Source organism: Mastomys coucha, unplaced genomic scaffold, assembly GCF_008632895.1.
Source record: "Mastomys coucha isolate ucsf_1 unplaced genomic scaffold, UCSF_Mcou_1 pScaffold20, whole genome shotgun sequence".
In the NCBI taxonomy this organism is placed as follows: Eukaryota; Metazoa; Chordata; class Mammalia; order Rodentia; family Muridae; genus Mastomys; species Mastomys coucha.
The window spans coordinates 120,879,452-120,898,786 of record NW_022196903.1 but is presented as its reverse complement, the minus strand read 5'-3'; the positions used below and the strand labels follow the sequence as shown (position 1 = coordinate 120,898,786).

General features: G+C 51.7%; 1 protein-coding gene and 1 pseudogene across 3 annotated transcripts in view; both read right to left on the bottom strand.

Moving 5' to 3' along the window:
- Positions 1 to 1,342: 1,342 nt before the first annotated feature.
- LOC116098346 lies at positions 1,343 to 2,454 on the bottom strand (annotated as a pseudogene). The gene has a single exon (XR_004121816.1). The product of XR_004121816.1 is annotated as a 60S acidic ribosomal protein P0 pseudogene (transcript).
- Positions 2,455 to 2,950: 496 nt separating this feature from the next.
- Positions 2,951 to 19,335, bottom strand: part of Tspan11 (tetraspanin 11) — a 72,401-nt gene continuing 56,016 nt past the window's right edge. The window contains exons 4-9 of one of the 2 annotated variants that reach the window (XM_031383535.1): positions 17,355 to 17,429; positions 16,431 to 16,535; positions 13,759 to 13,917; positions 13,341 to 13,427; positions 10,915 to 11,067; positions 2,951 to 7,101 (exon numbers count right to left, since the gene is read on the bottom strand). In XM_031383535.1, the coding sequence (XP_031239395.1) occupies positions 7,042 to 7,101; positions 10,915 to 11,067; positions 13,341 to 13,427; positions 13,759 to 13,917; positions 16,431 to 16,535; positions 17,355 to 17,429 (639 nt within the window). In that variant the 3' untranslated portion in view covers positions 2,951 to 7,041. The remainder of the gene's footprint in view (positions 7,102 to 10,914; positions 11,068 to 13,340; positions 13,428 to 13,758; positions 13,918 to 16,430; positions 16,536 to 17,354; positions 17,430 to 19,335) is intronic. The other variant, XM_031383536.1, reaches the window with a different exon arrangement.

Genomic DNA, 19,335 nt, shown 5'->3' with positions numbered 1-19,335 from the left:
AGCACCTGTTGCCCAGAATTTTTTTCTGGGTACAGAGTTTTGGAACTTAGCCTGGCTGATGCTCAGTGAATCCCTGCACCATGTGGTTAGAGTGAGAAGCAGCCACATTTGTAACTTAATGACAACAGGAAGCCCCCTGTCTTTTGTCTGATTCCTCTTCAGATCTTCTACATTGAATTCCTGGAATTTGGACATATCCTTATGCTACAGAAATATATTTCACAAGCAAGACCTATGCCACTTCCCAAGGACTCATCCATGTCACCTCCTGGCCGTCAGGGCAAGCATGTTGAATGTGGCATCTGGTTGTCAGCTTAGGGTTTTCTCAAGCAGTTAGAGATTTTCAAAGTCTGATGGAGGGCTGGGGATGTGGCTCAGTGATAAAGCCCTTGCTTAGCATGTGGGGGCCTTGGGTTCCATCCCTCAACACCACAAACAAAACAAACAAACAAACAAGCACCAACCCTCAGACCAGTGGTGGTTCAGCACTCTCAGTCATGGAAATACTAATCTCTTAACTGTTACCGTTTGGATCTGAAATGTCTTCCACATGTCCCATGTCTTGAATGTTTGTTCTTCAGTTTGTGGCTCTATTTCAAAGGCCATGGAACCTTCAGGAAGTGGAGCCCATCTACAGGAAGGAAGTCATTGAAGATCATACTTACCCCCGGTGTCAGTCCCTGCTTCCTGTCAATCACCATGTGAACAAGCTGTTACCACATGCCCCCACTGCCACAGACGGTTGTGTCTCCCTGATGTGATGGGCTGAAATCCCTCAGGACCCATGAGCGCTAACAAACCTTTCCTCTCTTAGGTTATTTCTGTCAGGCATTTTGTCACAGCGATGAGAAAAGTAATGCACTGGCTTTGTGAGATTCTTACTGTGGTAATAGTGTTTACCCCTGACTGATGGGCAGGATGGATTGTAAGCCGGATGCAAATGCCCGATGCAAAGGTTTTGCCTGGGCCCACAGCTGTTGTCTCCTTCCTGCTGGACTCATTAGGGTTCAAACCAGAGGTAGAAACAGGAAAATGTAGCAAGCAGTCCCTGTGTGTTTATAACTAGGCAGAAAAGAGCTCCAGGCTCAGTGTGTGCCTTCTGTATGACAGCCTCTTAGGTACTGTGGAGAGGCAGTGTCCACAACCCAGAGCTGCTATAAAGCGCTGGCATTTTCTGGGAAGTGGTGGCACATGACAGGCCAGCCTGAAGCTTTTTCCTTTCTTTCCTTCCCTCCCTTCCCCTTCCTTCCTTCTTTCTTTTGCTCTTTCTCTCTTTCCTTCTCTCATTCTTTCCTTCTCTCATTCTTTCTCTATCTCTTTCTTTCTTTCTTTCTTTTTAAAGAGAAGTAAGCCTTTATTTCCATCTTTCTCAAATCAAGCAGGCTGACTTGGTTACTTTGAGGGATTAGTCAAAGAGACTGAATCCCATATCCTCATCTGATTCCTCCAACTCTTCCTTCGCTTCAGCTTTGGCTGGGACTGCAGCCGCAGCAGGGGCAGCAGTGGTGGCCGCAGCAGCAGGGGCAGCAGCCGCAAATACAGATGGATCAGCCAGGAAGGCCTTGACCTTCTCAGCAAGTGGGAAGGTATACTCAGTCTCCACAGACAAAGCCAGGACACGCTTGTACCCATTGATGATAGAATGTGGCACGGAGGCAACAGTTGGGTACTCAATCTGCAGACAGACACTGGCCACATTGCGGACACCCTCTAGGAAGCGGGAGTGCAGGGTCTGCTCTGTGATATCCAGCACTTCAGGGTTATAGATGCTGCCATTGTCGAACACCTGCTGGATGATCAGCCCAAAGGAGAAGGGGGAGATGTTCAGCATGTTCAGCAGTGTGGCTTCACTGGCTCCTACCTTGTCTCCAGTTTTGATCAGCTGCACATCACTCAGAATTTCAATGGTGCCTCTGGAGATTTTGGTGGTGCCGCCTAAAGCATGGAAGAAAGAGGTCTTCTCGGGCCCTAGACCAGTGTTCTGAGCTGGCACAGTGACCTCGTATGGGGCGATGGTACCAGCTCGAGCAGCAGCTGGCACCTTATTGGCCAGCAGCATATCCCTAATCTCAGTGAGGTCCTCCTTGGTGAACACAAAGCCCACATTCCCCCGGATGTGAGGCAGCAGTTTCTCCAGAGCTGGGTTGTTCTCCAGGTGCCCCCTGATGGCCTTGTGCATCATGGTGTTCTTGCCCATCAGCACCCCAGCCTTCCCTCGGAGGGACATGCGGATCTGCTGCATCTGCTTGGAGCCCACATTGTCTGCTCCCACCATGAAGCATTTTGGATAATCATCCAAAAGTTGGATGATCTTAAGGAAGTAGTTGGACTTCCAGGTCGCCCTGTCTTCCCTGGGCATCACAGCGGTGCGTCAGGGATTGCCACACGGGGTTTAAAGATGATGTCACTCTAATGAGAACGCCTGGAGAGAGAAGCTCTCTCTCTCTCTCTCTCTCTCTCTCTCTCTCTCTCTCTCTCTCTCTTTCTTTCTTTCTTTCTTTCTAGCAGACTGCTACACTAGCTCAGGGTGGCTTGGAACTCACTGAGTAACCCAGTCTGGCCTCAAACTTTTAGCAATCCTCCTGTCTCAGCCTCTACAGTACTGCCCCAGGAGGAGGCAGATTCAGTGGCAGCTCATGTCACGGAGTCAGCAGGTACACCTTGCGGGAAAGTGTGAACACACTCCCTGACTGAAGACAGGAAGCTGGAAGAACACACTTGCTTAAGCCCCGCCATTGTCAGCAGCCTGAAGTGTGAGATTAATGACACTTGCAAGCAGAAGAGATCATTCAAGTGCATACAAGTAAATGATGAGATGCTGAATGAGCAGCAGCCGGCTGCTGATGGTGTGGTTAGCAGCCATGACCAACATGGAAGCTTCAGGGGGCACAATGCATTCGGCGAACAGAGGTCCTGGGGTCTCCTTGCAACACCAGATCAGCAGAAGGTGTTCCATGGTAAAAGTCCTTTATTATTGAGTCCGTAAGGACAAGGCACTGAGCATACACGGATGAGTGGAGAGGCACATCCCTCATCTGGAGTTTCACTGTAAGCAGGAGGTTAAGGCAACTTCTGTCTTTGTAGAATGTCTGATAATTCACATCCATGGGCCACCTGGACCCAGGAGCCCATCTGGCTTCCTAACAACGGGTCCACTGGAATTTCTGTCAGTACCGGTGTGGGGTACGAGCAGGTTTCACAGGTACGTATGCAGGAGGGGAAGGGTGAGGGAGGCCTCACGTCCAGCTGGAAATGCTAGAGTGACCAGGAGGCACAGAGCCACCCCAAGGCATATAGAAAAGGGCGGGATCTGAAAGTGTAAGGGGTCCCCTTTCATCTGACCTACTGACCGAAGTCATAGACAGTCCGTAAGGCAGGTGTGTCAAGCGTGCACTGCTGAGAGGCATATACATGGCTGGTTGTAAACCACTCCATGGCTTGCTTCATCCCACCCTCTCTGTGGACCCAGTGGCAACAGTCTCAAGTTGCTCCATATGTGACTCAGGCCAGATGGCCTGCATGACTTGGGGCGTGTGGGGGCTCTGACATTTGAAGGAAGTGGGCAGTGTCCTCATGTGGTCAATTCTGTGGCTCGGTATGGTTGCCCATCCGTGGCATCACCGCTACCTGGGAACTTCTCAGGAATGCCACCTGTAGGCTCTGGCTTCCTTAGAGCAAATCTGGGGAGGCCCAAACCTGTTCTGAAGGCTCCTCTAGAGGTGCTGACGGGGCAGCAAGTCTAAGACACACTGCACTGGTGTAAGAGCCGCAAAGCCAGCTGCTTTTCTCCTAAACAGCTTCAAGCCGCCCTCCCTTCTCTCGCCTCTTTGCCCTTATCCCAGTAGAGCCAGTGGGCAGGGAGGGGGTCGCATTTTCATGGCTGGCAGGGTCCTAACTGATCCATTCGTCCCCTTGACTTCAAAACCTTGGAAGCTGTTCAGAGGGACGGATTCTGAGCTCAAAGTGGCTCATCACACTGACCGGCTGTACATCCCCTCCCCCCACCCTACACCCAGCACCTTTAGGACCTGAGCCCCTATGGCCATGTGAAGAGTGAAGGCACTCAGGACCAAAGTCATCTTGTGTCCACTCCAGAGCTCGGAAACAACAAATAATCAAAATAGGAGCTTGGGAGCTGGGCAAGAAGGTAGAAGAGAGTGTGGCCTGGGGGCGGGGGGTGGGGCTCAGCATCAGCATCCAGGGCACCTCCATACCTGGGTGGCTCTGCGTGGATACAGTCTGGGCTTCTCTCCTGACTTCCTTTATGGGGCAGGAAGAGGCATTTCGTGTCCCAGCCAGTGATCTCCACATGGTGTGACTCCCATCTTTATGGAGACTGATGGCTAAGAACAGTCCCTGCTTTCAGTCCAAAGGACCCCCTGAGTGTGCTCTGGGCCATTCCTATGAGCTCTGGCCTTCTTAGCTTCCCCTTAGGACCTGGGCTGTCATTCTGAAATAAGACAGGTGTCTGCTTCAACTGTGAATGCAGAAGGCTGCTGGGATTAGACATGCTGGACGGTCCCATCCAACCTGGCAGGTGTTAAGGCTGCCACTACTGGCTGGGGCCATGACAACAGCAATCACTACTGTTGCCCAGCTTGACCAAGCCTTAGTTTCTTCATCAATCGAATGGGGACTATAGCACATCCCATTGGTGTCACAGTGGATACCATAGTGAAGCATATATACAGATCCTCGATGAACATCCCAAAGCCATGCCAGGGATGGGGGGCCACACTGGTCAGGAGGGAAAGGGACAAATGCATGCAGACACCTCACCTCCTTGTCATAGACTAAGGCCCATCCTTGTTCTCCAATATTGGCCACCTGGGGGATTTAGGGGCAGGCTGTGTTTTTGAGGTGGTCACTTTGAACTTAGGGAATGGTGACTCATGTACTCAGAGTGAGGGTCCACTGGCTTCAGCTACACCAAGTTCAGGGCCTGGCATGGGACCCCGGTGTGTTTTGTGCTGACCCAGGACTGAGGGTGACCTTCTACAGGTGTGTGCTTCCTTCTCTCTAAGGAACTCAGACTGATCACCTCTGAACAGGGTCCTGTCCCAGAGGGGAAATAGGAAGAAATTCTGGCACGAACCTGGTCACACCTCACTACAGACTTGGCTCCAGCCTTCACAGCTGCTGGAATGAACCTGGCCTACTATGTGTTCCATCTCCTCTAACCCCATCTTGTCACCAAGGCTGATGTATGATCAAGGAAGTCACATGTGGGGCTGTCCGCTCACTCTGCAGCTCTGACTGGGCCAATGACTCATGCTCTCCTGGACTATCTCTGCATCCAGTCTGTACAAACGGTGCCCTCTTGTCACCTCTGACCTCATCTCCCTGAGGGAGCCTATCAAAGCAGATACCCGAGGCCACAGTATCTCTTTGCACACCATCACCTCCCTCAGTGCCTTTTTAGGAAGTACATGGTCTGGGCCCTGCAACTTTTCTTCTTGATCCTCCATCTATAAGCTTGGGAACCACAGCCAGGCTTTGAGTATCTGCATGAATCCTGGGAAGGTGGAGGGCAGCTAAAGTTTTCTCTCAGCTGTAGTGTAGTCTGAGACTGTTGGGAGTGTCTTCTTACTGTTGGTCCTTCAGGTGGATGACATAAACCAGTCCAGGATCCAAGGAGCTCCCAGAGAATGGCAGAGTGGAGGAGGCGATCTGATCTGAGAGCCCGATGTTCCTGCCATCCTCACAGCCACTTCCTGCCCTGAGAGTGGAATTCCACCTATGCTGGTGACAGCAAGCTGTGGCTCTTAGTCCACGTATGAGTGGGAGCTCATCTCTCTTCAACAACTGGCCCAGCTCAGCAAGCTGCTGGGTCACCACCGTGAGAATTGAGTCAGGTAGACCAGTTGATTGCAGTTGGTCAACAAGACACTGCTGGTTCGTGGGGGAACTGAGGTTTTGTTGTGGAGAAATGAACAGGACCCAAGCGGGGAGGGCTGCAGCTGGGAGTGGAGTCCTGGTGTGCAAAGCTGCCTATAGTAATGATAATCAGAGGGGGTCCCTAGGGTTGTTTACTAGTCGATACCTACTACCAACCTTTAATTTTTCTAGGATTTTCTCTCCGTTGTCTTTTAATGCTTGAGTTCTCCCTGAATGTCCTCTGTGTCATTCTGTGACTAAAGAGAGGAGCAAAGGAGGGGATGGTGCCTACTCCAGGACAGCGGAGAAGGAAGTGGAGAGCACACGGAAGAGAAACAGTGGGGTCACAAGGGTACCAGGAAATGGGGTGCAGGCAGAGTCCCTCCTTCCCCACATCTCCTCAGCAGTTGAGACTGTAGTGTGCCCCCCGCCAGGGGGGAAGAATTTTACATTCCTTAACATTTTAATCCTGACACTTTGGGAGTCAAGCCTGGGAACAGGACTAGAGGCTGGGGCTTGTGAACACCGGGTGACTCTCTCTCTCCCGGGTGTTGTAACCAACCTGCCTCCTTAGTGCCCTGTCTCGGTGGCTTCAACAGCTTTTCCTAAGATGCCCTGCCTTAGATCACTTCTGCCCCATGCCTTACAGGAAGTACATGGCCAGCTGTTCTGTGGGGAGGTTGAAAAACCAGCTAGGTTTTGGGAAAGGGTGAGCTAACCTGGTCTGCCCAAAGTGCTGCCTTTCTCTGAGGAGAGCCATCTGGGGCCCCATGCCAGTGGGAATCACACACCAAGCCTTATAGGACTCTCAGAGGGGTCATCTGACAGCCTTCTATTCCAGACTCAGACACTGAGATGGATGAGAGGGAGACAAGCTCTGCCCCCTGCAGTCCACAGCGTCCCAGTGCCTGGCAAAGAGCTCTGGCCGCCTCTTGCCAGGACCAGCCCTTGCCAAGGATCCAGGCAGTGGCTGAGTACTTATAAATGGAGGAGTAGCTGAGGACCCTGCCCAGCTGGGATGCACAGGAGCCAACCACAGGCGTTTGGTGGCCTCCGCGTAGGGTGGGGGAGGTCCACAGCCCCAGTGTCAACTTTGCAGGACTGGTTCAGGATGTGGAGATGTGAGCCCTTGCATGGGCCAGTCAGCAGGCTACGGGGTGTCCTTTAATAAAAGTGTTGCTGGAGCCTTCGGTGCAAGCAGCAGGTGAGGACCATCCCGCAGATCTGCCAGGTGGAGAGAGAGCAGAGAGCCATGAGAACCCTGTAGGCTTCTGGCTGGATGCTGGAAGGCAGTTGCTCACGCTGGGGAGGGCCGGAGAACTATACCCCCTTAGACCCTGCCCACCAGGAAGGGCCTGCGTTTCTCACAGGATTCCAGGAGAGACTGATGTGGGGTGGGGGTGGGGTCGGGGAGCAAGCTCTGAGGAGTGCTCCCCAAAGAGTATGACTTTTGTGCTAGAATAGGGCTCAAATCATGGAGCATGGTTACATAACACACATCAATCCTGTGGGCCTGGATTGGTGTCCAGTGGCGGCTATCCCCTCCTCCATCCCCCCCTGCCCACCCCCCACCCCACCCCCCAGTTTGTGCTACCACCCAGCAGGCCTGAGGTTCTCTACAGGGAGCTCTGTTTATCTGGCTCTCCTGTGATGACATCCACACTCACACACCAGAGCTGTCTGAAGCATCTATTCTCTCCAAGACGGGGTTTTCTTGCTTCCTGCTGCCCTAGGGCTCCAGAGCCAAACTAAAGCCCATCACAACTCTGTGAGGAACACTCAGGGTTCCTATGAGCTCAGCACGGAGACTGCCATTCTGCCTATGAGTACCCCTGCTGGATCCAATGGTTGGACAAGGACACAGGGTGCTACCTGCCCAGTTTCCTGTAAGGTTCCCATTCCCGAACTACAGAGGCTCTGTATTCTGCACCCCGTGTTCTTTGCTCTCCCACCCCTGAAGCTGAAGCTGCTTCTTCCCTTTCTCCTTCCTTCCCACCCAGGGGTCCCTTGAGAACAAAGGGGAGATGAGGATGTGTCAGACCAAGGTACCCCATGGCTGTCATTTTGATCCTGGTGGTGATGATGTAGTTGCTCAGTCTCTACTCTGTTTAGGACAGGAACCCTGTGTCAATCAGTCCCACACTGTTACATGGCACAGGGATGAAGGTGAATGCCTCTGCGTAAGGGACTATCTTGTCTTTCCCTGTCTTATTATAGAGATCTAGAGGCCCGGGTGCCAGTGAAGCTCCAGCCAGAGTAGGAATAGACCCATGAAGAGGAGTGTAGCCTGGCAGCTGGCTGTCCTTGTCAGGTTAGTTAGCTTCAGGGCATCCAGGACCAGTTTGTCTCCTCTCTTCCTCCCACTCCCCTGCCCTAGGCCCAAGAGGGTAGACAACCAATGCTGCTCTCGGCTTTAGCCTCTGTGCTAAGAGCGCTGCTAATCCACCTCGGGACTCAGGATCAGAAGCCCAAAGGCGGCTTAAGAGGTTATCTCGCCCCCACTGGCTTTAAGCAGGCTCTGTTACAGCCATCCGTCCTCAGACATACACCCAGGGACTGCATCATGCTCCTGTCTCCATCCCAGGGTTGGATGCTTTCCCCAAGGGTTATCTGGGTCTTTCTGATGTACACAGGGTGGGGCTATGTGGGCCAGATCCACCTCTCTTCAGCCTGCAGTTCACTCTAGATGGTCTTGTAGGAGCCTGACTCCCTGACATGCATGATTCATCTGAGATGGATCCCTTGAACAGGCAGAGCAAGTGCACAAGGTAGGCACTCTTTTCAAAACACGTCCATGCACACATGTGCCTATATCATCCTGAACTGGGTGGAAGGATAGTGTGTACACTGAGCAATGGTGCACACATGCATGCATACCTGCACATGTTCCTCACACATTCACAATGTGATGAGATAAAGGATGCCCTCATCAGTGTACACATGTGAACACACACACACACACACACTTATCATTAAGTGAACAGAGGGTAAAGGATGATAGCTCACTAGGTCCTATGCAAGTACCAGTGTCTTCCTTTTGGCACGGGGATACAGAAGCCAGCATGGATGATCCAAGCAGCATGCACAGTAACACGAGACAACACAGAGAAGTTCCCAGGAGGAGTGCAATATAGCAAAGATAGCCCATCTCCTGGGTTGGCTCCTGTCACCAACTCAACTTGCACAGGACACAGGGCTCCCTTGGGGTGCTACTTGGTACAGCCCTCAGCCATGCACAGGGCATTTTTTAACGGGGGGATCACGGTGCTTTGATTTCTTGTGAGGTTTCTCAGGAAGCAGCTGGTAATCTTTGGCCAGCATGAAAGAAAGTCCTGGCTTGGCCCCCATGATCCTTCTGCACACTCCAGTGACCTAGAGACCCAGCCTCAGCCAGAGGCTCTAAAACACATTAGCATCATACCTGTGGGCTGTTGAGGTTGGTTCTGTTTCAGCTGGGTACCTACAGGCTGTGTGACCTCAGGGGTAATTGCATCCCTCTCTAAGCCTGTGCTGGCAGGCAAGATTCTTCTAAAGCTAGAACCCAGCTCCTGTGACATCTGAGAGAGGCCAGCAGGCCCTCTAGGACTCACATGACTGGCTGTGTGAGACAGCCAGGCCTTTCCATGCGCTGCTCCTGGCTCCCCATTCACTCTGTAGCCATTTCCTGCTGCTTCTTGTCAACGCCCCCCGCCCCCCCAGAATTTAGTACCCATCATCTCCTTCAGGAACTTTCCCTGGCCCCAGGAATGGCCAAGGCAACTTTCATTTTTCCTGTGAATCCAGTGCACAGGCTGATGCTGCCTGATCACAAGGCAATGTCCTATGTTCTTGTCTACCCTTCCCCCCGTGGTTACAAAAGCCCCCATCTCCATGGGCAGAGCATAGGCCTGCTTACAAAGCCCATGCACAGCATGTCTTAGAGCCTCCTCTGCACATCCCCTGGGTGGGAGGTGCCTCCTCTGCGTGTGAGAAGGATGGCCAGAAAATATCCTTAGGCTACTTACTATAACCTTTTTAAAGTTTCCCAGCTAGAATATTCTATAAATTACTTTCTAAGATTATGCCTGAGTGGAAGCCACCCACAAGAGAGGAAGCCGGTGGAAAAGAAAGAACATGAGGAACGAGGGGCCTGGTTGGCTCTGCCACAGTGGCTGTGTGATCGTCAGCCAGTGACTTTCCATCTCTGGAACTAGTTAGCCATATTCAATGTACAATGAATAAGGTGGGCCCAGCAGCAGCCCTCCATCCGAGCGAGCACAGGTTGTGTGGAGCCACGCAGTGAAGCCACAGCAAGTCTGGACATGCCGGGGAGAGGAGCAAGTGAGTGCCCAGAGGACAACCTCTCTGAGTGGAGGGGCTCCTTCCTTTAGCCTGCCTGCCATCCAGCTCCTGCTCCAGCTTGCAGTCACAGAGGCCAACTGTGGTGCCATTCCAATGACAGTCAGAGGCTTCTGAGGGGTCTCTTTGTAAATTCCTCCAATTCCCACCTTGCTGCTAGACTCCCAGGGGAATCCCCCACTTGACTTTCGCCTCCCACCTCCTAAGCCCTCCATACTTCATCTCTGGCTCCATTTGGCTTTTCTGGAGTCCCTGGAATCTGAGGAAGCTTTCTTTGAAGATACCCTGAAGTATGGCAGCTTCCTTGGCCATTGTATGTACATGTACCAGAGCATAGCCTGGGCCTTGAGAGGGTGGGTTCAAAGTTTGCCAAGGGATCCTACCAGTGGCCAAGGTGACAATTCATTGTGAGCACACATGTTATGGTGTAAATGTCACCATTTCCCTCAAACATGTATTTCTTGGATGACATGTTAGTGAGGCAATAATGGACGTGTCACCAGACACCTGGCTGGCTGAGATCAGAGTGGGCTACCCTGCACTTCTTGCCTGGTTTCCAGAGTTCTCAGAGTATCTGCCTAAGGTGACTGGTCAGTGAGATAGCAACCTTACTAAAATCTCAGGGCAGTGGAAGCACAGGGTTGCTAAGGGCGTACTAGGACAGCAGATTCCAAACTGTGCTAGACACTATACATGTACCTCAGGGGCATGCGAGCAGCCAGCGATGGCCCTTTTGCTAGGCCTGCCTCCTGTTTCAATGCCAAGAGTTCTCTGTCTTCTGTGCAAGCAGACCAGTCTCCTATGTGGCAGCATCCATTGGCTTGCTGCTTTAAAATAATGTCTCCAGTCTCTCTATCAGATAAGGAAATGAAAGGCATTGAGAGAGATTGTGGCTTCCCAGAGGCCACACAGCAAGACATGGGGATACATTTACAGTCTCGGCCCTCTGATTCCCAAGCAAGGCCCCTCCAGTTCCCAGAAATAAGAACACCACCATCTTAGGATGATATTCTGAGCCTTGGTACACGCATGCATTCATGTAAGAGTGTGCTGTAAGAGTGTGTGTATGTGTGTGTGTTTGTGTGTGTGTGTGTGTGTGTGTATGTGTGTGTGTGTGAGAGAGAGAGAGAGAGAAAGAGAGAGAGAGAGAGAGAGATTGTGTGTGTGTGTGTGTGTGTGTGTGTGTGTGTGTGTGTGTGTGTGTGTGTGTGTGTGTGTGTGTGTGTGCTCTAGAGGCCCTTTCTCAAGGCTCCAGGCTGCCTGGAAGACAGGGCAGATTAATATCCCTCTCTGGCCAGCAGAGGGCACTCTAACCAAGACTTGGCAATTACCAGCCTCTGCTCAGTGAACCACATGGGCAGAGAGAGGTCACAGTATGGGAGGTGTGAAAACCTGCCTGCGTGCTGCCTGCCCAGTAGCCTGGCCCTGAGCATTACTCTAGCTAGGATTACTGACCTGCTCTGACTTTGGGGCTCTGAGCATTTGCAGCTCCGTGTCTGGTCCTTGGGTTCATTACCTGTGGCTACAATTTTGCAGACAAGGGCCAGGAAGAAGTGGACTGAGGTGGGCCAGACCTGGTCAGTGTCCTTCTAGAGCAGGCCCCTAAAAATCTGTGTGATGGGTCTCTGGAAACCTGGAAATCTCAGAAGTTGGAGTGATGGGCAGCCCTGCCTGGTCCCAGAACTTCTTTGGGTTCACTACAAGGGCAGAGGCCCATCCTGGGAAATGTAAACATGCAAGGCCTATGCCATGCACCTCCCCGAGCTCCATAGTCTTGCAGTGAGGAGACCAAGGAGCCATTGGGGAACTTGGGGAGATGATGGACCTGTGTACAAATAAAAGCAATGAGCCTCTTTTGAGGGATACCTGCATCTGCTTGGCAACAAGGCCCATGATTTGCACACACACATGACCAACCATCAAAGTAGAAGGCTTCATTTTAGGAATCTCAGAGGCTCAGAGATGATATAACTGACCCTAGGTGACATGGCCCAGATCATCAGTGACATAAGAAGGCTCGCCCCTGAGAGGCTGGGGACTTGCTTCTCAGAGTATGAAATTGCAGTCCCACTGGACAGGGAGTGGGCCTTGTTCCAGAGACAGCCCTACCCTGGGAGCCTCCTCGGTCAGATGACATCAGCACTTGTGCATTTCTGGGTCTCAGTTTCCTGACCTGGGAAGTATGTAGTGTGCTCAGCCTGGGTCTGAGGTGAGGATCCATGAGGAGGAGGAGTCTGAAAATGCTCTGAGACCACAGAGAACCAGATAAAGCCAGCTTGCATCTACCTCCAGAGGCATGTGTGCCCTGTGTGGGCCGTGTGCTCTCCTGCACATCCCTAGCTCTTATGTAGGCAGCGTGTGGAAGGGGAAGATGAACCTGATTTTGCAGAAGACATTGACGGACAAGAAGGTAAATAGTGGCTCAAGGTCAGGGACAGAATGGGATCTTGGTGTCTGAATGTTTAGCTCCTTCACTTCTTGAGATGTCATTTACAGCACTGGGGTGGGAGATGCAGGCAGGGCAGCAGGATGCCTAGGTCCCTCTAGAAGGGTAGCCACCACACAGCCTCCACTGCCTGAAGGAAGCAGGAGTATACATGAGGATGGGACCACTTTCTGTGCCTGCTCAGCATCTGAGGCTCCTCCCCTAAGGTCCCTTGATTGGAGCAATTGATGGGACTGACGGTCACTTCATTGATGGAGGCTAGAGGAGGGACACGTGGGGAGAGGTATTGAGAGGAGAGTGTAGCTTTGCCCATCCTCAGGGAGACTGGGTGTATCTTTCTGGAAGCATACATGAATACACATGGAATGATGGCAGGTACGTGTACACATATGTGCATACAGGCAACTTAAACGCACACGTGCACACACCCTGGCACAGATGTTCACAATCTGTATATAAGATATGCTGTGCACACAGGGCACATGCTACATACCTACCTGGTCCCACTCTTTGTGGAATGAGGCCGACATTGTGGTTCATCTTTGCTTGCAAAGGAGAAGGGGGTGGGTGGGTGGGTGGGTGGAGGAGGGGTAGGGCAGGGCCAGGCATGCATGTGCAAAGCATCCGTGGCTTTCCTCAAGACAGATGTTTGAGGGAAGACGTTCCCTATTTCACTCACCTGAAGACAGGCTACCCCAAGGCCCACTGCTCCCATGAGCAGCAGGTGGTCAGCCAAGAACTGCTCCAGTTTGGCCATGCAGCCTCCCTGTAAGGTAGAGGTGGGCTACTCAGACTTTGAGCTGTCAAGAGGCAGGGGGATTGGGGCATAAGTGATGTCATCCTGTGTGCAGCTGAGGCAGAGGGATGTCAGCGCTTCAAGGACCATCCTTAGATGTTCTCCTGGCCATTTTGAGAGCCCCAGGGGATAGGCCATGGTGTCTGAGACTTCTGGAAGGGTCTATGAGTTCTTAGTACCCTGTCAGAACTTTGAGGGCCCCAGGCTCTATGCTCTCAGGCCAAAGAGTGTGTTTTGCTTTCCTACACCTGACTACTGGACTGGGGTTCCCCCCGAGACCCTGAGTGACCTCAGCACTTACCTCTACCTTGTAGATGTTGGAGGGGTGGACCCGCTGACCGCAGCGGGCTACCACTGTCTTGCAGCAGCTGTCAGGCACCTGGCGACCCAGGGCTTCCTGAGACAAGATATACGCACTGTGCTGCCAGTCAGCTGAGCTGTTACTGCCACAGCATTTGAACTGAGAGGAGAAGAGGAGGCTCGGGTGAGAAGGGTCTGTGTGGTGGTACTCCTGCCCCTGCAATCCAGGGCCAAGGGTTATGCTATCTGGGTTTTAACCTGGCCCCTCTCTCTTCTGTGAGTTCCCTTTGGAGAAGGACGGGGGTCTCTCTGGGGTCTTTCTCTGCAGGACACCTGTTGTCCACCTTGTGCCAGGTATTCTAGGGTAGGGATTATCCGAGGATCGGGTGTCAGACAGATGTGGGGCTTTCATAATTATGAGGTTGTGTGCCATTAGCATGTACAGCCAGGGTCCAGAGCATGGAACATCACCAAGGGGAGACCCCATGTTCATCCACTTGTAGAAAAGGACCTAACCTTGCCTGAAGTTACAAAATTTCTGTTGTGTTTTGAAATTCAGAGCCCCAAGACCAGAAGCGCATGGGAGTATGTCCTAGAGACTACGCAGGACATAGGCCAGTCAGCCCTAACTACATAGGCTTGTGTGAGTGCCAAGTGTAACCCAGCGGGTCTGCACGCTCCCTCATCAAAGTGATTCAAAGGACTAATGTTTGTCACTTCTCCCCTCTGAGTCAGGACACTGAGGTCCTAAAACCTTGCACAAGGCACATGATACAGCAGTGTCGAGTCTGTCTCATGGGTGTGGGCTCAGGGACATTTGACTAAAAGGCTAGCTACCTACTCCATGCCAGGAATGAGGCTGAGGATTTGCCTTAACGTTTACTGTCCTTGAGAGGAACACAGAAGAAGAAGGGAACAGGATTTGTTTGGGGTCAGCAAAGCCTGTAAGTGTGAACAGAGAGCCTGCACATAACTGAGCACACTACACATGCTCACAGCACAAGAGAGCACCCAGAGGGCAAGCACAACGTAACAGCACGATCAGAGCATACACACCACACAACAGCTGGAGCAGAGAGAGCATGCATACTACATAATATTACACCCAGAGTATGCATGTGATGTAGCGGTGAGACAAGAGCATGACCACAGCTCACAAGAGCACATAGCACACAGAACAATGACTGGGGTGGGCTGTGCTGAGAGTCACATGGCACTCGTACATTGTGTGTCCCTGTTTTGTGTATGTGCATGCGCGCGCGCACGCGCGTGTGTGTGTGTGTGTGTGTGTTTATATGTGTGTGTGGGTATATGTGTATATGTGTGTGGCAGGGTATATGTGTGTGTATGTATGTGTATGTGTGTGTGCATGTGTGTGTGTATGTGTATATATGTGTATGTGTGTATATATGTATGTATGTGTGTATATGTGTATGTGTATATATGTATGTGTATGTGTGTATGTGCATGTATATGTGTGTATATATGTGTGTGTATGTATGTGTATATATGTATGTATGTGTGTGCATGTGTGTATGTATGTGTATGTATGTGTATATACGTGTATATGTGTGTGTGTGTGTGTGTGTTGGTGTCCCTGAGCTGCTTATATTACTTATAAAATCAGGACAAGACCCTCTGCAGTGGTGCTGTGTGAGGATGAACAGAGCAGGTACCTGGAGAGGACTCCATTTGCGCAGAGCCAGCAGATACCAAGGCACAACTGCCACTAGTCTCATCGTGTGAGGAGTGGTCCAGGTGCATTGTGTCACTTATATACACGTGGCCCAAATGTGGCCCTGGCTCTGATCCACCACGGTCTCAGGCTGGTTCCTTCCCACATGGATGCTGTCTGGGACACTAACTGCCCCAGCTTGGGAGAGACCCATGTTACACACACTGATTGATGCCTTGAAGAAAGGTCAGTGCAGCCCTGCTTTCCTCCGGACCCACCTCCCCTACTCTCTAAGCTGAGGGCCCAGGAAAAGCTATCCAGTGTCGCCTCTTATTTTCTACAGCTTTCTGAATGAGACCTTCTAGTCAAGGCTCCTGCCCAACTTTTGCCTCACGCGGCTCCTTATATGTGGGACCCAGAGGGTGCACACTGCTTGCAATAGAAGATCAACAGTATGGGCTGCCCTCTTCCAGCTACTGGGCTAAGCACATGGGTCATGACTACATATGTCATATGTACGCACATGCCCCTGGTCATTTTCTCTGGGATCAGATATGTCTTGTTGGAAATAAGACCTTTTCCTGTATCCCTCATGTTCTGTCCAATGGCTCACAGCCAGAAAATTCTTTCCTGCTCTGAGCCACAGTGGCCTGGTCTAAAACACTGGGTTCCTATCTTTCTGAGGAAGGATGAAATTAGTCCATAGACAGGAGGAACTGAGAGCAGCTTTCTGTCCCAGGAGACCCAAACTGGAGAGCAGCAGAAGTGGGGTTTGGCCAGAATGGAAGAGGGAAGCCAGGGTTCATTGAATACTTTCTATGGTGTCAGGGGGCACATCTAGAGGTGAAGACCATCACTGCCCCTCTCCATCATATGGCTTAGGTTAGAGAAGTGTCAACAGAAGCTCAGAGAGGATGAGTAAATTGTCCCAAGATTGATGGCATAGACTGGGAGAGACAGAGGCAGAGTGTAAGCCTGCATCTCTCTGTGTGGCTTACGTCCTGCTGCAGCCGGTCCACCGAGGCTGTGATCTCTGCCGCCCTGGGCTGCCCGTAGTGCTCAGTCAGAGTGCTGTTCAGGTGCCGCTTCAGCTCGTCGCTCAGCTAAGGAGGGGAGCATGGAGTGTCAGTAGATTCCCCCCACCTTTACCCAGGTGTCTCCACATCCTCACCAGCTGGCATCAGGACACTGGAATGACTCAAATGGGTGCTGTGAGCTGGCAGGAAGGGCAGAGCTGACAGTGGGGCTGAGCATGACATGGCCCAGGCTGTGTCTAGTAGGAACTGCCTTCAACTTGCTGTGGATTTAAACTCTGATGGCAAGATGAGGTTCAATACCTCGATCAGAAGAACATATCTAGAGGTGATGACCTTCACTGCACCTGCGGACATTTGTGACCCTGTGAAACTATGTGGACTTGCTTGAAATGACCTGCTGGATTGGGACATACTGTCGATTCCATCCCTGTGTCACTCTTTCCTTGTCCTCAAATCCTGAACCTGAAGCCATAAGCATGGGAAGAGAGAGATTCTGACTCGTGCCCATCCAGGTAGGCAGGGCTTACTCCAGTCTTTACAGTATGTCGGTCTAGCCTCTGACCCTTTCTAATCCCTTCTCAATGGCTGTCTTAGCTGGTGGGTTCCTTTAGGGATCTCTGAGGGGTCAGGGGAGAAGGATGAACTGGCCTTCCTGAGAAACTCTCACTCAGGTTCCTACATGAAGCCCAGCAGTGCTAAGAGAAAGAGAGAGATCTTCCAGATCTGGGACAGGAAACTGATGTGCCGAGGCTCACCAGCCCAGGAAACAGAGCCACCTATAAGGACACATGCCCCAGCTGCCTATGCAGCATGAACCCTAACCTCTTTCTGTGACTCCATCATGGCACCAACAAAAAACTCTGCATATCAGGACCTTGTACTTACCCTCTGGTAGTACACATGCGCCAGAACCCCTGCCACCAGCTCCACGAGGAAGATGACCAGCAACAGGCAGAAATACTAGGAGCAAGGAGAGGAATGGTCACCCTGGGGATCAGGCCTCCCTGCAACAAAAGCCTCTTCAAAGAAGCAGGGGGCATCAGGGACACCTGCCAGGGCTCCTATTTTCCCATCCTCCTTATTTTATCTACATCTGGACATGACAAACCCACCCCTGCTGGCTGCCACCACCAATCTTCCCACTCACCCCTCTGCTCACTCCTCAACGAGGAGCCCAAGATCTACCCACCCACCCAGGCTTGAGTGGACACTGACTGGATGCTAGGTGCTAGGCATTGTGGGTAAGGTATTACTGGCTCATGGGTGTTGGGCAATACGAAGTTATTAAAATGTTGTGTATTCTGTGGAATAACCCTAGAAGCTCTTGATGTGGCGGGGTGTCAGAGCAGGCCCAGTGGAAGTCGTGACATCCATGAAACCTCTCTAAAAAGGACACAAGGAGAGAAGCACACTCCAAGCAGAAGAGTGTCAACCCAGGAAGCGTGGAACACTTGAGCTTTGGCAATGCGGACGCTCAGGCTGGGCCAAGGAAAGAGGGCCATGGAGAAGGCAAAGAAAGAAGCCCACGGATGGTGATTTGAGTCATATATTCCAGTCCCAATGCCTGATTCCTATCTTCCTTAGCTTTCCCCAGGGCTCTTGGTTACCCTCACCATGCCTGCCTCTTCCAGGCTCCTTGGTGCCAGCCCTGAGCTTCAGGTACCTGACTGTGCACCTCTCTCCTGGCTCCCACCTGGCTGTGAACTGTCATCAGCACTCCTGAGCTTCATGGGAGCCAATAGGTCCTTAGGATCTGGGAGAGGACTGGATAGGGACAGGGACTGTCAGCAGAGCACAGGCACCAGAGGGACAAGGGAGGTGGAGAGAGTACAGAAGTGAGAGAGGATGACCACTTAAGAAAAATATTTCTCCTCTCCCTAGAGCCCACATCTAGCCACAACAGGGCAGCCACCGATGTGTACTGAGATCACAGGATTTAGGAAGGCCACCTGTGGGTACCATCTGAGATGAAGTAGGGGAAGGTATGTGAGCAGGAGGAGACAGCTGTAATGGCCCTCAGGAGGGCCAGACAGAACCAGTGTTCCCTGCCTAACCTATGGGAGAATAAATGGTTAAGGCTTGGGAAGCACAGACCAAGGGTGTGGGATTTCTTTCAAGAATCCTTTCTTTCAAAGCTGCCCTTTCAATTAATTCTCAGGCCTCAGTAATATCACTGTATCCTCTGCTCCCAGCACTGTGTCTAGCTGTCATTGGTGACCAGGAAAAGTTGCTAGTCTCTCTAGATGGGGGTTTAGACTACCTGTTACCCAAGGAGTCTGAGGCAGAGAGGACAAAGTACGTTCTCGATTCCCCTTCCTGTTTTCTCCAATGTTGTCATAGAAAAGGACACATTCAAGCTTTGTCAGTTCTCAGTTGCACCCCATCATTCCATGGCTGAGGATATGGGAAAGACAGAGTAGGGTGCCGAGAGGGGTACAGGCTAGACATTCTGTGATCCCATCAGCTGTAGGCATTGTCTGGGGTTCTGTCTGTCTGTCTAAACAGGGCTTTCCAGGCTCCAGGTGTGAGACTCAGGATCAATAGTGTGGGAAAGGTAGGCTCCCCAGGACACATTCTTTGGCTCCAGGACTCTTCAACCTGTAGATGGCACTGAACAAGAGCAGGAGTAAGCTGATGCCTCCAAAAAGTCTGTGATGCCTGTGTCTGCTCTCAGGAACGGGCACGAAGACATCAAGAGAACTGGTGGTAAGCTTGGCATCTGTGACAAGTCTAGGTTCTTGTGCTCCTTGGAGCTGACTGAATGGGCACCACTGTAAATCAGAAAAATACTCTCAGACCAGGGTGGTGTGCTACCATAACAGCTGTCCAGGTGCAGGGTGGTGTGCTTCCATAACAGCTGTCCAGG